Below are 18,189 nucleotides of genomic sequence, written 5' to 3'. Positions count from 1 at the left end.
AGGATAGGTTTGATTTACCACACTCCCATAGCTTCGCTTATTTTGAGTGCAGGCATTACATCACTAAGTTAAAATCAGACGGGCGCCTTCCCAAAGATCCTACCAACATTGACAACCTGTGTGCGCTGGCGAAGCAGGGGTCCCATAAGATCACACATACCTATAATCTTATCCTCAGACACTTTGAGAACTCTGTTCTGTGTAAACTCACTTCAAAATGGGAGGGTTTTAATGACTTGCTGGTAAATGAAGAGCTCATTCAGGCAAGTCTTTGAAAAATACAGACAGTTACGATCTCCGCGAATTTGAGGGAGTCACACCTAAAATTTATACATCAGGCTTACATAACCCCACATTTACGTTCTAGATGGATTCCTGGAGTTAGCGATACCTGCCCTAAATGTAGCTTTACCTCACCAGATTGGGTGCATTTGCTATGGAACTGCCCCAAGTTAAAGAGCTTCTGGCTCAAAATTTCGTACTGGCTTAAGAAAGTTACAGGATCCCAGATAGTACTCTCAGCCCAACGTATTATCTTCCTAATATCAAATGACAGCCCACCCCCTTTTGATAACCTAACATCCACAGCGATAATCTTGGCAAAACAAGTAATCCTGGCGGAATGGGCTGGAAATAAATCCCCCTCCCTTCAAAAGCTACTTAGAAGAATACACTTGCAAATGTTAATCGAACAGGCAGACGTGAAGGGAGACCCAGAAAGGCGTATAAAGCGCTTCATATTTAAATGGGACACCTATCTTCTACATTTGCCGAGGGCAGTCCGGGAAAGGGTCATCTACCCATTCAGGAACAGCCTTTTTATATTAAATGAAAACCTTAAAGGCAATTGGCTTTTCCCAGCTCCCTAAATGTAATTTTTTTTTTTTTTTTAACTATAACCTGGTTAGCCACAACACTTTACTACTTTAAGGCACTCTTTGATAGGGTTCCTCTTATGGATCGCTTCTCTCTCCCCTCCTTGTTCCTGTTTCTTGTCCAGGGGGGGCGGACTGAATCAGAGCGCTCCAGGTAAGATGTTTTTATTTTACCTTACCTTTGTTATTTGTATGTTGTTTTTTTTTTTTCTTTTTTATTATTTTCTTTTCTTTCTACGAGTGTTTTGTTATAATATATAAGAAAATGTGAATCCATACCTCTACATGGTGAACCAACACATGACAGTCACTTTGTAAACCGTTGTTTTTTGTACTTTCCTCATGCCATTACTATGTTTCAAGCTGAGATTATCTCTGCTTTCTACCATGTATGTAACGGATTCTGTATATAAATAAAGTTATTAAAAAAAAAAAAAGGGCTTTTGGCGGGGCATTGCCCCAAAGTAATCAGCTCTTTTACCTGTAAAAAAAGAAATACAACCCCCCCAACATTAAAACCCACCACCCACACAACCAACCTTACTCTAAAAACACCCAATCCCCCTTTAAAAAGCCTGAACACTAACCCCTTGAAGATCACCCTACCTTAAAGGGACAGTACACTGTAAAATTGTTTTTCCATAAATGTATTTTAAATGACTTGTAATACCAACTGCAGAGTATAAAATATTTGAGAAACTGCATTTTCGGGTTTATTTGTGTATCTGAAGTAGCTGGTTTTGTGCTTTGAAACCACAGCCTATTACAATGGGTTGAGCTTCAGGTAATATCAGATCTCATTATGTTATCACTTTTATGTACACAGACTTGTTTCCTTATCTTATATTTGTCTGGAACACCAAAGCTCAATACATAGAGAGAACAATGGAAAATTATCATTTTATTACTTAACTATCATGCCCCCCACTGAGGGTGTAATCTCTTCTGCTGGCTGTGTTTACTTAGGCTATTCAATAGCGTATACGCCAGTATCAAAACTTTCAGTATAGGTTGGGAAACCACAAGCTAAATCAGCTATTTCAAATGCTGAAATATGAGTAAAGGAGCTACTTGCAACCAATTTAATACACTCTAGCAGGTAAAAGGGATCATTGGGAATAATTTAAAGGGGAGAAAGTTTTTTGGGTGAACTGTCCCTTTAAGCCCTCTTCACCCAGCCGGGCAGAAGTCTTCATCCGATCCGGGCAGAAGTCTTCATCGAATCCGGGCAGAAGAGGTCCTCCAGCTGGGCAGAAGTCTTCATCCAAGCGGCATCTTCTATCATCTTCCATCCGACGAGGAGCGGCTCCATCTTGAAGACATCCAACGCGGAGCATCCTCTTCGTTCGACGTCCAACTGAAGAATGAAGGTTCTTTTAAATGACGCCATCCAAGATGTCGTCCCTTCAATTCCGATTGGCTGATAGAATTCTATCAGCCAATCGGAATTGAAGGGATGCCATCTTGGATGATAGAAGATGCCGCTTGGATGATAGAAGATGCCACTTGGATGAAGACTTCTGCCCGGCTGGAGGACCTCTTCTGCCAGGATTCGATGAAGACTTCTGCCCGGATCGGATGAGACTTCTGCCCGGCTGGGTGAAGACGGCTCAAGGTAGGGTGATCTTCAAGGGGTTAGTGTTCGGTTTTTTAAGGGGGGATTGGGTGGGTTTTAGAGTAAGGTTGGGTGTGTGGGTGGTGGGTTTTAATGTTGGGGGGGGTTGTATTTTTTTTTTTCAAGGTAAAAGAGCTGATTACTTTGGGACAATGCCCCGCAAAAAACCCTTTTAAGGGCTATTTGTAATTTAGTATAGGGTAGGGAATTTTATTATTTTGGGGGGCTTCTTTATTTTATTAGGGGACTTAGATTAGGTTAATTAGTTTAAACTTTTTGTCATTTTTTTTTATTTTCTGTACTTTAGTGTTTGTTTTTTTTGGTACTTTAGTTTATTTTATTTAATTGTATTTCATTTTAGCTAATTGTAGTTAATTAATTTAATTTATTTAATGATAGTGTCGTGTTAGGTGTAATTGTAACTTAGGTTAGGATTTATTTTACAGGTAAATTTGTCTTTATTTTAACTAGGTAGCTATTAAATAGTTAATAACTATTTAATAACTATTCTACCTAGTTAAAATAAATACAAAGTTGCCTGTAAAATATAAATAAATCCTAAAATAGCTACAATTTAATTATTAATTATATTGTAGCTATCTTAGGGTTTATTTTATAGGTAAGTATTTAGTTTTAAACGGGAATAATTGAGTTAATAAAAGTACATTTATTTAGATTTATTTAAATAATATTTAAGTTCGGGGGGTGTTAGGGTTAGACTTAGGTTTAGGGGTTAATAACTTTATTATAGTGGCGGCGACGTTGGTGGTGGCAGATTAGGGGTTAATACATTTAATAGGCTATGTGGGCTATGGCGGTTTAGGGGTTAATAATTGAGTTATTACCTGTGGTGTGGGTTTGATGGCGGATATAGGGGTTAATAGTTTAAATAAGCATATTGCGTTGTGGGGGGTTGTCAGTCTAGGGGTTAATACATTTAATATTAGTAATGAGAGGGGGGGGGGATTGCGGATATAGGGGTTTTACGTGCCAGCCTTATTTTTGGGAGGCGCCGGCAGTTTCTAAAGTGCCGTAAGTCACTGGCGACTCCAGAAATTTGTATTGCTAATTGCTAATTTCTAGACATCGCTAGTTTATCAGACTTACGGCACTTTATGAATAACCCGATGTGCAAGGTGAAATTACGGGCGGCGCACACAAATCACTGCTAGACTTAGTTGCGACCCTGGAAGCAAAGCATAAGCAAAACACGGCAGATAGCGAGGTTAAACAACACCTTCAAAGCGCCAGATCAGAACTCAACCAGCACCTCGCAGATGCATACCAAAGCAAGATGCTCTCCATTAAACAACAATACCATGAAAATGGCAACAAACCAGGAAGGCTATTGGCCCGTTCTATTAAGAGACAGCAACTTCGCTCACACATTTATAGTATTACAGACAAAGAGGGTGCTAAAATAAAAAGCAATAAACAAATAGCTAACGCATTTAACCAATATTACAAGGCCCTATACAACATTACCGAGAGGCCCGACACTCACACACAAACCCTAAACAGAAAGAGATCTATAGACGCCTACCTGTCGTCCCTAGACCTACCATGTCTTTCAAAAGAAGACGCTGACACACTAGACTTACCCATATCCCAAGAAGAGTTGTCACTAGCGATTAAGGATCTCCCAAACGGCAAGAGCCCAGGTCCAGATGGGCTCTCGATCAAATACTACAAAACTTTTTTTAGCATCCTAGCCCCTAAAATGCTCCAACTCTTCAACAACCTAATCAAAGATCCACAACTTTCCCGCCCAATGCTTGAAGCCTACATATCGGTAATCCCAAAGCCGGGTAAACCTCACACTGCTCCTGAGCACTTCAGGCCTATATCACTTTTAAATACTGATATTAAGATCCTGGCCAAAATACTCTCGCTGCGTCTAAATAAATACTTGCCGGCCCTGGTCTCCACAGACCAAGTGGGCTTCGTCCCAGGAAGGGAGGCTAGGGACAATACTTGTAAGGTAGTACAGCTCATAGAGCACGCACGCAATGAGAAGGTACCAATGGTACTATTCTCAACCGACGCAGAGAAGGCCTTCGACCGCGTCGATTGGCTCTTCCTGCGTCGGGTTATGAAGGCTATGAAATTTGGAGATGTGTTTACGAACCTGGTGTTCTCTTTGTATTCCGATCCGAATGCAAGAGTGAGGGTGAATGGAACCCTTTCAGATGCTTTTAGTATCACAAACGGGACGAGACAAGGTTGCCCCCTTTCCCCACTTTTGTTTGCCCTATCAATTGAAGCACTAGCACAAAGAATTCGAAATAATCCTAACATCACTGGAGTCGTAATAAAAGATAGCGAATATAAACAAGCGTTATACGCTGATGACATACTATACACCCTCACCAACATCGAGGTCTCTCTCCCAAATCTTTTAGAAGACCTTACAACATACGGTTCCCTCTCTAACTTTCATCTAAACATCACGAAATCGGAAATCCTCAATATAACGGCGCCACAAGCGCAGCTATCACACTTATGCGAAACCTACCACATACCTATAGCTACCTCCCAACTAAAATACTTGGGAGTCCTTCTCACTAAGGACCCCCATGACCTCTTTAAATCAAATTACCTTAAACTGAAAAATGAAATAACTAGAGATCTCTCCTCATGGAAGAATAAACCCCTATCGTGGCTAGGTAAAATTGGAGTCATAAAAATGAACATCCTGCCACGTATATTATATATACTACAAACACTCCCAATCTCCATCCCTAAAAACTTCCTCCCACAGCTACAAAAAATACTTGAACAATTCATATGGAATAATATAAAACCCCGAGTTCCAAGAAAAACACTATACATGACTAGAGATAAAGGAGGTTTAGGCTTCCCAGAACTGGCATCCTACAGACAGGCCATTTTCCTACAAAGAGTTGTGGAATGGGCCCATAATTACAACCACAAAGCATGGGTGAAACTTGATGGCCAGCTCCTTGGTCTCAATAATGTAAGTGTCCTAGCATTCACACTGCCAACAAATCGCCCGAAAATCACCAATAATTATACTATCATAGCAGAAACTCTAAGAATATGGGACAAGACAGTCAACACTAACACATATATCTCATCAAAACATTCACCGCTCATACCTATTATCGAAAACCCAGATCTCCCATACTGTCAACTGGGAACACAAATGAGTAAGCCCTACAGCCTTCGTGAAGGCTCCTTACATTTTGCAATGGCGGGCGGGAAACTACTACCCCAACAAGATATGATAGAAAAATATGGTACAATTTTTCACTCTTGGCTGAGATACAACCAACTCCAACATTTCTTAACACACCACAAGAATAAAGAGAACTTCATGAGAGCCCTGACTACATTTGAAACACTATGCACGACAAACAAACCAATACGGAGATTGATCTCATTGATATATAAACTTCTATCAGCACCCCCTGGCTCAGCTCTCCCCTCATACACAAAGGCATGGGAAAGGGACCTAGGCAGAGACATTGACGAGGACACATGGCTTAAGTCTTTTAAATTAACTAAGCGCTCATCCATCTCCGCTAATGTTCAGGAAATTCATTTAAAACTCACTAATAGATGGTACTTAACACCAACAAGACTACACAGATGTTACCAGACAGCCAGCCCCATGTGCTGGAGAGACTGTGGAGAACATGGTACACTCTTGCACATCTGGTGGGAGTGCCCAAAAATAAAAGACTACTGGGACAGAGTGCTTAACATTATGTCAGACAGATTGCAAATAACCATACCAAACACGCCTGAGGCGACCCTTCTGTTTCATTTACCAGAAGTAAAAACACAACATACGCAAGCTCTGATGCTTATAATGCTCACAGGAGCTAAAAAATTAATACCGAGGAAATGGAAGTCGGGAATTGTCCCGTCACTTGAGGAGTGGAGTCACACAGTAGATGAGCTACTCATATTAGAGAGATTCCACTACTTTAAAGTCAAACAAATAGAGATACACGAAATGATGCTGGCCACGTGGAGAGGCACTGGTCTCTGAGCAAAATAGATCTAGCAAAAGCAAATTCAAAACACACTTCCCAACCTTCCCTCCCCTTCCCTCCCCTATCCCTCCAACACACATGAACCCACCCCCCCCCCCCTTTTTTTTTTTTTTTTTTTTTTTTTTTTCTGTAGTTATTTTAGGTAGATAAGTTAGGAAACTGTGAAAGGAGGAGAGTATTAGATAATAAAAAAAAAAGGAAAAAAATATAGCAGGCTTGGTAAGCAAAGATATTTAAAATACTATGCATGCATGGAGTTACAGATTATAATCAGATATATCCTTAAATAATATATAGTAGAACACAATTGTTAAAACGCAAGCAAAGGATGTGTGTAATGATATGTCTTTTACTGTATGCACAATTTTTGTTTTCAATAAAGCTTGTTTCAAAAAAAAAAAAAAAAAGAAATTACGGGCGGCGCAGGTTCCCACGCTTGCGATGAAACCTGCGCCGTATATTTGATTGCGCCCCTGGTGTGAGGTGTTGAGAATAGAATCTCCAACCATCAAAGAAATGTCAGGTGTTGGATGTCTTGGAGGTAGTGTGAGTTGGAGGTAGTGTGAAGACATCCAAGAGTAAATTGCAGAGAGGCAGTTGGAAATCTGGTTGAGTAAAGAGGGAGAGATATCAGGAGATGATCAGTGCTGTAGTTTGTATAAGGATAGTGTTAATATTTCAGAAGTTGCAGAATTACCTTGATATTTTAAGTGTTTCTGAGGTTTTTTTTTACTGGTGCTGGGAATTATCTATAAACTAGGTATTCATTTATGTCTTGTTCTAAAAATGTGTAAATCCAGTAGTTTGATAGATTTTGTTACACTAAGCCTAAGAAGTATTAACCCAGAATGTGTTAAAGGATGCACCAGCCATCTTAGGATAATGATCTACTATTGTGTACAATGCACAGTATATTTGGTGATTGCTGTGATTTTCTAATTGTCTGTTATTAATCTAATAGTTTAACATGCTTTTTATCTTTCTATCTTTTATCAAATTCTCTAGTTGTTTCTCAATAAATGATTGTGTTATATATGTTTGTGTGGGATTTTGGTTAATTATCCTGCTTCTTTTGCTATCCAAAGAACACATATTTATTTTGTCTTGTTACACAATGAGGTCAAGTACTTAGTTCAATGTTTTGTTTTTTTTGGGGGTGGCGAAGGGCAGGAATTTTTGGGCAGGCTTTATGAAGGAAGTATTGTGCCCTTGTCTATACAGGTGGAAAGACTTTTATCTAAACTGCTAGGGACCGGAATAGTTTGGTTTTCGGAATATTTGTATATTTGCATCTGTAAAATGGGACAAAAGTTGGAACCAAGTGTAAACAACAATATCTTATATCATTTAGACAATATTTTTATGTATTAATACAACTTATATGTGAAACCTAAAGGTAGTTTTACATTATGTTTAATACTTCTGTAAGCATAGTACCCTCAGAAACATTGTACAGTACTGAAATCTGAAATATAATATTTGCATGTTAGAACCCAAAATTATTTTGGGGTGGCTTTTTTGTTTTTATAGCTGTATGAGATTAGGTTTAATTTTTATTAATTTGGATAATTTCATTTATTATTTTTAGTAATCTTAGATTTTTTTATTTTTTGTAATTTTAGAGGTTTTTTTGTAATGTTAGTTTTTATTATTTTTTCGTAGCTAGGATTTAAAATTTGTAATTTTGTTTTTTTTTATTTTTACTTTATTTTAGTTTTTTAAAATAGTTATGTTAGGTTTATTTATAGTTTAATCTTAGTTTTTTTTTATTTCACAGGTAAGTTTTTATTTATTTTAAGGTAGTTATATTGTAACTTTAATCAAAGTTAGCGGGTGTTAGGTTTAGGGGTTTATAGTTTAATTTAGTGTGTCGCGATGTGGGGTGCTTGTGGTTTAGGGGTTAATTTTAGTAGTTGTGATGTGGGGGGTCAGCGGTTTAGGGGTTAATAGCTTTATTATAGTATTGGCGATGCAGGGGATGGCGGTTTATGGGTTAATATGTTTGTTTTATTAGTAGTGATGTGGGGTGCCGGTGGTTTAGGGGTTAATAGATTTATTAGTAGTAGCAATGTGGGTGGATGGTGGATTATGGGTACAGCGGTCCCACCCCTTGCGCTCTCTCCCTCCCCCTCTCTTTTGCTCTCTTTTGCTCTCTCTCTCTCCCCCCTCTCTTTTGCGCTTTCTCTCCCCCTCTCTTTTGAGCTCTCTCTCTCCCCCCTCTCTTTTGCGCTCTCTCTCCCCCCTCTTTTGCACTCTCTCTCTCTCCCCCCTCTTTTGTGCTCTCTCTCTCCCCCTCTCTTTTGCTCTCTCTCCCCCTCTCTTTTGTGCTTTCTTTCCCCCTCTCTTTTGAGCTCTCTCTCCCCCCTCTCTTTTGCGCTCTCTCTCCCCCTCTTTGCGCTCTCTCTCTCCCCCCCTCTTTTGTGCTCTCTCTCTCCCCTCCTCATTTGCGCTCTCTCTCTCCCCCCTCTTTTGAGCTCTCTCTCTCCCCCTCTCTTTTGCGCTCTCTCTCCCCCTCTCTTTTGAGCTCTCTTCTCCCCCTCTCTTTTGAGCTCTCTCTCCCTCCTCTCTTTTGCGCTCTCTCTCCCCCTCTTTGCGCTCTCTCTCTCCCCCCTCTTTTGCGCTCTCTCTCTCCCCCCCTCTTTTGTGCTCTCTCTCTCCCCCCCTCTTTTGCGCTCTCTCTCTCCCCTCCTCATTTGCGCTCTCTCTCTCCCCCCTCTTTTGAGCTCTCTCTCTCCCCCTCTCTTTTGCGCTCTCTCTCCCCCTCTTTGCGCTCTCTCTCTCCCCCCCTCTTTTGTGCTCTCTCTCTCCCCCCTCTTTTGCGCTCTCCCTCTCCCCTCCTCTTTTGAGCTCTCTCTCTCCCCCCCTCTTTTGCGCTCTCTCTCCCCCTCTCTTTTGCGCTCTCTCCCCCTCTCTTTTGCACTCTCTTTCACCCCTCTCTTTTACGCTCTCTCTCCCCCTCTCTTTTGCGCTCTCTCTCTCTCACCCCTCTCTTTTGCGCTCTCTCTCCCCCCTCTCTTTTGCGCTCTCTCTCTCCCCTCTCTCTCTCCCCACTCTCTCTCCCCCCTCTCTCCCCCCCTCTCCCCCCTCTCTCTCTGCTCTCTCTCTCCCCTCTATCTCTCTCTCTCCCCTCTATCTCTCTCTCTCCCCTCTCTCTCCCTCTCCCCTCTCTCTCCCTCTCCCCTCTCTCTCCCCTCTCTCTCTCCCCCCCTCTCTCTCTCTTCCCCCGCTCTCTCTTTCCCCCTCTCTTTCTCTCCCCCCCTCTCTCTCTCCCCTCTCTCTCCCCCCCCTCTCTATCTCTCTCTCTCTCTCTCTCCCCTCTCTCTCCCCTCTCTCTCCCCCTCTCTCTCTCCCCTCTCTCTCTCCCCTCTCTCTCCCCCTCCCCTCTCTCTCCCCCTCTCTCTCCCCCTCCCCTCCCCTCTCTCTCCCCTCCCCTCTCTCTCCCCTCCCCTCTCTCTCCCCCTCCCCTCTCTCTCCCCCCCCCTCTCTCTCCCCCTCTCTCTCCCCCTCCCCTCTCTCTCCCCCCCCTCTCTCCCCTCCCCTCTCTCTCCCCCTCCCCTCTCTCTCCCCCTCCCTCTCCCCCTCCCCTCTCTCTCCCCTCTCTCTCCCCCTCCCTCTCCCCTCTCTCCCCCCCTCCCCTCTCTTTCCCCTCTCTCTCGCTCTCCCTCCCCTCTCTCTCCCTCCCCCCTTTCTCTTCCCCCTCTCTCTCCCTCCCCTCTCTCTCCCTCCCCCCCTTTCTCTCACCCCCTCTCTCTCCCTCTCCCCCCTCTCTCTCCCCTCTCTCTCTCCCCCCTCCCCTCTCTCTCTCCCCCTCCCCTCTCTCTCCCTCTCCCCTCTCTCTCTCTCCCTCCCCTCTCTCTCCCTCCACCCTTTCTCTTCCCCCTCTCTCTCCCTCCCCTCTCTCTCCCTCCCCCCCTTTCTCTCACCCCCTCTCTCTCCCTCTCCCCCCTCTCTCTCCCCTCTCTCTCTCTCCCCTCTCTCCCCCTCTCTCTCTCTCTCCCCCTCCCCCCTCTCTCTCTCCCCCTCCCCCCTCTCTCTCTCCCCCCCTCCCCCTCTCTCTCTCCCCCTCCCCCCTCTCTCTCTCCCCCTCCCCCCTCTCTCTCTCTCTTCCCCCTCTCTTTTGATCTCTCCCCTTTCTTTTGCTCTCCCTCCCCCTCTCTTTTGCTGTCTCTCTCCCTCTCTTTTGCTCCCTCTCTTGTGCTCTCTTTATCTCCCCTCTTGATCTCTCTCTCCCCTCTTGATCTCTCTCTCACCTTTCTTATCTTTTCCCTACCCACTCTCTCTCCCCTCTTTTGCGCTGTTTTGAGCTCTCAGAGTCTCAGTCTGCACGGCCTTTCACGGGCCACCTGCCCCCGCCCCCTTCACGGTCGGCCCCACCCCTTCACGGTCGGCCATGCCCCCTTCACATCCCTTCACATTCTGCCCCGCCCCCTTCATGCTCAGCCACGCCCCCGCCCACGCTCGGCCATGCCCACTTCTGCTCGCACTGCAGAAACTTAGGGACTGTAAGGCCAGGTGTGTTTGTCCTCATGCTGTCTCTACTGCGCATGACAGCTTCGGACAAACACATTTGGCCTTTTATAGTAGTAGTTTGAGTGCAGAATGGAGAGTTGCGGTACAGGCTAAAACGATAGCTGTATAACCGTACCGCAGCGACTTGTAAAACGGATGACCTGCCATTCCGCCTGCAAAGGCCAATTTTTTAGAGGTATAGCTGTACCGCAAATCTTGTAATTTAGGTGATTATTTTTAAATAAAATTAAAAAAATACTAATGGAAATCATCAGTATTCATTAGTTTCCTTAAAAAATTTTTTTAGGGTTTAATACTTACCTTCTGTGCGCTGAAGAGCTAACCCAGACCACTTCCATGACAGAACCCTGGTAATGCTAACAGGAGGCTTAGCACGGCGGCTCCCAGGGCCTGCACTAAAGGAGAAGGTCCTATTAGGACGGCCGGGGTTCTGTCATGGAAGAGGTTAGCGTGCTCTCCAGTGCGCAGAAAGTAATTATAAAGCTACAGCTTTTATACGCCTGTAGCTTTGGTACAGTTACTTTTGTTTCATGAAAACTAATGCAATTGTTTAACTCATATTCAGTTTTCGTTTTGTTTGAAACAAAACAAATATTAAATAGCGCCAGCAACAAATATTCAGGGAAACTAATTTCGCTAAATATTCATTATGAAAATCTCAGGCAAAATTTTTAATTTCAGCTGTGCACAAGTCTACTAACAACAGTCAAATACAAACCAGTCGGGACTGTGCTGACTACATTTTAAACCCAACCATAACATGCATTAAATCGTCATAAAGGTAAAAGAGATACATAAATAAGTACAAGTGACTTTGGCTTAACTATATTATTTAAAGGGACACTAAACAATAAATACATTTCATGCACTTTACTCTTATTACGGGTGGGGCTATTTTGGAACCTAGATGACACTGCAGGTATCTGAAGGAGACTTGCTGCACATGTGCAAACACATTAACACTGAAATAAACTAGATGAGACGGGAATAACCTCATTACTATGCATATAAAATGTATTTAGTGTATAATGTCCCTTTAAAGGGATATGAAACCCACTTTTTGTTCATGATTCAGATAGAGCATATATTTTTAAAAAACTTTCCAATTTTCTTCTGCTAGCAAATGTGCTTCATTCATTGCTTCAAATTTGATAACAGAAGTACATTTCAAAGCTATTTTAAACTGCATGCTCTCTCTGAATCATAAAGTTTAATCTTGACTTTACTATACCTTTAAGGTCACCCTACACTTCCTGTGTTCTGCTACTATCAAAAGTCCTCCCCATGGTCCCACAAGGATCCATTTTAGAGCCAGCACTGAGACCAGGACAATATTCCCCAAGGACAGACTGCAATTAACTATGCAACTTTCTTATAACTTATTCTTAAAATATTTTCTTATGGACAAAGGAGGCTGCTATTGGAACTGATTAACGGTAAATTCCTAATGTAAAAGAAAGAGCAGACTTTACTCTGAAACCTTACAGAGATATGAGTAAAGATAAGATCACAGTGGTTTTTATGAGAACTTTGCATACCTGATGTGAAAATCTTATGGAAATTTCCAACAGAAAATCGTATGAAATCGTCAGCCAGGCTTCCTGATCCCAGATGAAAATATGTTTCCAGATACAGCTCTGCGTCAAACTCTTTTTCATAATCACTCTGGGTAGTAAAGTCTGACATGATAACCGGAGATAGCACCAAGAGGTCTGCAATGGCTGGCTGCAGATATGTGTGTTTAGTAATATGTCTGTTAATGTGTGATAGCTTCTTCTGTGAGGCGGTATCTGGCGTTAGAATGGTCATGTGATGCACTGATATAATTCATGCTCTTTGTTTAACATCAATGTTCATTACTCCCAACATTTTTGCAATAGTTGTAATATAAACCATATTGGTCTGAGCGTTAAACAGGAAGCTTCTTAAAGAGACTGATCATTGTAATATAATGTTAACCGCTATAAAGCATTAGGGCAAGATTACAAGTGGAGCGCTAAATTATCTTGGGCCCGATAAAAAACATAATTTAATTCCTATGGTCTCAAGGAGCCTGTAATTGTAAAAAAAAGCAGTAGGAGGCGTGTCAGAGTTTTTTTTTTTTTTATTAACACAGGGGGTTAATAAACTTGAGAGTAAAAAAACACTAAAAATACATTTTTCCCCCCAAAAGGAATTCAGAACAATAAATCAAATATGCAGTCTGAACTCGCTACTTTAGTGCCTCCTGGACTTAAAGGGACATTATACACCAATGTTATATAACTGCATGTAATAGACACTACTATAAAGAAGAATATGCACAGATACTGGGGCGCGATCCGATATAGATCGTAGTTTGCGGCGCAAGCGAGGGAACCCTCGCCGCCCGTAGTTTCAGCTTGCAACTCGAGCTATCCCATATACGGCGCCGTCAGATGCTTAAGTGCCGTAAGTCTGACAAACTAGCGATGTCCAGAAATCTGCGTAAGTACAAATTTCTGAAGTCGCCAGTGACTTACGGCACTTTAGAAACTTTCGGCGCCTACAAAACCTGACTAAGTTATAAAATCTCCCGTACTGTCTAACACGCCTCCAAAACATAGCCCGACACGTCTAACCCTCTATCCGCTATCCCCCCTCACTCTCCTAATAATAAAAAATGTATTAACCCCTAAACCGCCGCTCCCGGACCCCGCCGCCACCTAATAAAGTTATTAACCCCTAAACCGCCGCTCCCGGACCCCGCCGCCACCTACATTACCTACCCCCTAATGTGAGCCCCTTACACCGCCGCCAGCTACATTACCTACCCCCTAATGTGAGCCCCTTACACCGCCGCCAGCTACATTACCTATCCCCTAATGTGAGCCCCTTACTCCGCCGCCAGCTACATTACCTACCACCTAATGTGAGCCCCTTACACCGCCGCCAGCTACATTACCTACCACCTAATGTGAGCCCTTACTCCGCCGCCAGCTACATTACCTACCACCTAATGTGAGCCCCTTACACCGCCGCCAGCTACATTACCTACCCCCTAATGTGAGACCCTTACTCCGCCGCCACCTACATTACCTACCCCCTAATGTGAGACCCTTACTCCGCCGCCACCTACATTACCTACCCCCTAATGTGAGCCCCTTACACCGCCGCCAGCTACATTACCTACCCCCTAATGTGAGCCCTTACACCGCCGCCAGCTACATTACCTACCCCCTAATGTGAGCCCTTACACCGCCGCCACCTACATTACCTACCCCCTAATGTGAGCCCCTTACTCCGCCGCCAGCTACATTACCTACCCCCTAATGTGAGCCCCTTACTCCACCGCCAGCTACATTACCTACCCCCTAATGTGAGCCCCTTACACCGCCGCCAGCTACATTACCTACCCCCTAATGTGAGCCCCTTACACCGCCGCCACCTACATTACCTACCCCCTAATGTGAGCCCCTTACACCGCCGCCAGCTACATTACCTACCCCCTAATGTGAGCTCCTACCCCGCCGCCAGCTACATTACCTACCCCCTAATGTGAGCCCCTTACTCCGCCGCCAGCTACATTACCTACCCCCTAATGTGAGACCCTTACTCTGCCGCCAGCTACGTTACCTACCCCCTAATGTGAGCCCTTACACCGCCGCCAGCTACATTACCTACCCCCTAATGTGAGCCCCTTACACCGCCACCAGCTACATTACCTACCCCCTAATGTGAGCCCCTTACACCGCCGCCAGCTACATTACCTACCCCCTAATGTGAGCCCTTACACCGCCGCCAGCTACATTACCTACCCCCTAATGTGAGCCCCTTACACCGCCGCCAGCTACATTACCTACCCCCTAATGTGAGCCCCTTACACCGCCGCCACCTACATTACCTACACCCTAATGTGAGCCCTTACACCGCCGCCAGCTACATTACCTACCCCCTAATGTGAGCCCCTTACACCGCCGCCAGCTACATTACCTACCCCCTAATGTGAGCTCCTACCCCGCCGCCAGCTACATTACCTACCCCCTAATGTGAGCCCCTTACTCCGCCGCCAGCTACATTACCTACCCCCTAATGTGAGCCCCTTACTCCGCCGCCAGCTACATTACCTACCCCCTAATGTGAGACCCTTACTCCGCCGCCAGCTACATTAACTACCCCCTAATGTGAGCTCCTACCCCGCCGCCAGCTATATTAAAATTATTAACCCCTAATCTAATCCCCCTACCCCGCCGCCAGCTATATTAAAATTATTAACCCCTAATTTAAATCCCCCTACCCTGCCGCCAGCTGTATTAAATTAATTAACCCCTATTCTAAATCCCCCTACACCGCCACCACCTATATTACATTTATTAACCCTAATCTAATCCCCCTATACCGCCGCCAACTATATTAAATTAATTAACCCCTAATCTAATCCCCCTATACCGCCGCCACCTATATTAAATTAATTAACCCCTAAAATACTAAACTATCCCTACCACTAAACCTAAGTCTAACCCTACAAATAGCCCTGAAAAGGGCTTTTTGCGTGGCATTACCCCAAAGTAAACAGCTCTATTGCCAGCCCTGAAAAGGGCTTTTTGCGTGGCATTACCCCAAAGTAAACAGCTCTATTGCCAGCCCTTAAAAGGGCTTTTTGCGGGCCATTGTCCTAAAGTAACCAGCTCTTTTACCAGCCCTTAAAAGGGCTTTTGGCGGTGCTTTGTCACAAAGTAAACAGCTCTTTTGCATCTAATCTAAATCCCCCTACACCGCCGCCACCTATATTAAATACATTACCCCCTAATCTAATCCCACTATACCGCCGCCACCTATATTAACTATATTAACCCTAATTATATTAGGGTTAATATAGTTAATATAGTTATTATATTATATATACAAAGGTGAGTAGAATGTATCCACTCAGAGATCTGAGTGGAGACAAGCATTACTCCTGAAATAGCGCTAGTCAGATATATGAAGACCAAGTAAGTCAGCTATTAGGGGCAAATAATTAACTGAAGACTAAGTCCAGGTTAATTATTAGAAAATTTGATACAGAGGGTTAACAGCGCTTACAAATCTTCCTATATATATATATATATATATATATAGATGGATATGAGTCTCTGGAAGGTAAAATAGATGTATATATAAAGTCCTTAATTATAATGTAGAGGTGTGAATCCAAGTGTAATAGGAGTGCATTAGATACCCTTACCAAAAATTACCCCAATTGTATGAGGTAAGTTTGCCGCATTGGAGGGTGTATCTGGATGATATATTCTGTGTTTTCGTCTGCCTCTTGGAGTAGAAGGAAATTTAGATCCTTCTGTACTGGTCTCTCTAGGAAACTTCCTGTGCTTGTTGCCTCTTGGAGCTGTGCTTTGTAGTCTTGGTATGAACTTTCTTGTCCGTATGTGTACCCAGAAAGACAAAAAAGCAAGGATAGTGTAATACCGTTTTTATTCAATAAAACTATAAAATAGACAAATGTTACACTCACATTTTATACCCTCAATATTATGAGGTATGTTTACAGCACACAGGGTTAAAGGTGATCTCTTATTAGATTCACAACATCTTGTGAATCTGATAAGAGATCACCTTTAATCCTCTGTGCTGTAAACATACTTCATAATATTGAGGGTATAAAAGTAAAAGTAATTTTTGGTAAGGGTATCTAATGCACTCCTATTACACTTGGATTCACACCTCTACATTATAATTAAGGACTTTATATATACATCTATTTTACCTTCCAGAGACTCATATCCATCTATATATATATATTTAGGAAGATTTGTAAGCGCTGTTAACCCTCTGTATCACATTATATTATGTCTATTAACCCTAATTATATTATGGTTAATATAGTTAATATAGTTATTATATTATATATATATATATATATATATATATATATATATATATATATATATATATATATATATATTAAGTATAATAACCCTATCTAACTCTAACACCCCTAACTAAATTCTTATTAAAATAAATCTAATTAATATTAATATTATTAATTAAAATATTCCTATTTAAATCTAAATACTTACCTATAAAATAAACCCTAAGATAGCTACAATATAATTAATAATTACATTGTAGCTATTTTAGGGTTTATATTTATTTTACAGGTAGCTTGGTATTTATTTTAACTAGGTACAATAGCTATTAAATAGTTAATAACTATTTAATAGCTACCTAGTTAAAATAATTACCAATTTACCCGTAAAATAAATCCTAACCTAAGTTACAAATACACCTACACTATCAATAAATTAAATAAACTACAAATCTCTAAACTAAAATACAATTAAATACACTAAACTAAATTACAAAAAATAAAAAAAGATAACAAGAATTTTAAGCTAATTACACCTATTCTAAGCCCCCTAATAAAATAATAAAGCCCCCCAAAATAAAAAAGATTAGGGGTTAATAATTTAATATAGGTGGCAGTGGTATAGTGGGGTTAGATTAGGGGTTAATAATTTTAATATAGCTGGCGGCGGGGTAGAAGCTCACATTAGGGGGTAGTTAATGTAGCTGACGGCGGGGTAGGAGTTCACATTAGGGGGTAGTTAATGTAGGTGGCGGCGATGTAAGGGGCTCACATTAGGGGGTAGATAATGTAGATGGCGGCGGTGTAAGGGGCTCACATTAGGGGATAGATAATGTAGATGGCGGCGGTGTAAGGGGCTCACATTAGGGGGTAGGTAATGTAGGTGGCGGCGGAGTAAGGGGCTCACATTAGGGGATAGATAATGTAGATGGTGGCGGTGTAAGGGGCTCACATTAGGGGGTAGATAATGTAGATGGCGGCGGTGTAAGGGGCTCACATTAGGGGGTTATACATTTAATGTAGGTGGCGGCGGGGTCCGGGAGCGGCGTTTTAGGGGTTAAATACTTTATTAGGGATTGGGGCGGGGGATCGCGGTTGACAGGTAGATAGACATTGCGCATGCGTTAGGTTTTATTTAGCAGCTAGTTTAGGGAGTTACGGGGCTCCAATAGACAGTGCAAGGCTTACTACGCCTGCAATTTGTGGCGAGGTGAAAATGGAGTAGAATTTCTCCATTTTCGCCACGTAAGTCCTTACGCTGTATATTGGATACCAAACTGCGCTGGTTTGGTATACCTGTCTATGGGCCAAAAAACTACAGCC

At 42.7% G+C, this 18,189-nt stretch overlaps 1 protein-coding gene across 1 annotated transcript in view; it reads right to left on the bottom strand.

Moving 5' to 3' along the window:
- Positions 1-12,866, bottom strand: part of LOC128639272 (nicotinamide N-methyltransferase) — a 31,661-nt gene extending 18,795 nt beyond the window's left edge. Inside the window, exon 1 of the mRNA XM_053691573.1 lies at positions 12,581-12,866. Within this exon, the coding sequence (XP_053547548.1) occupies positions 12,581-12,851 (271 nt within the window). The 5' untranslated portion in view covers positions 12,852-12,866. The remainder of the gene's footprint in view (positions 1-12,580) is intronic.
- Between the last annotated feature and the right edge of the window lie 5,323 nt (positions 12,867-18,189).

Source organism: Bombina bombina, chromosome 8, assembly GCF_027579735.1.
Source record: "Bombina bombina isolate aBomBom1 chromosome 8, aBomBom1.pri, whole genome shotgun sequence".
NCBI lineage: Eukaryota > Metazoa > Chordata > Amphibia > Anura > Bombinatoridae > Bombina > Bombina bombina.
Note: the sequence above shows the minus strand (reverse complement) of the source record. Positions and strands in the feature narration are given on the sequence as shown.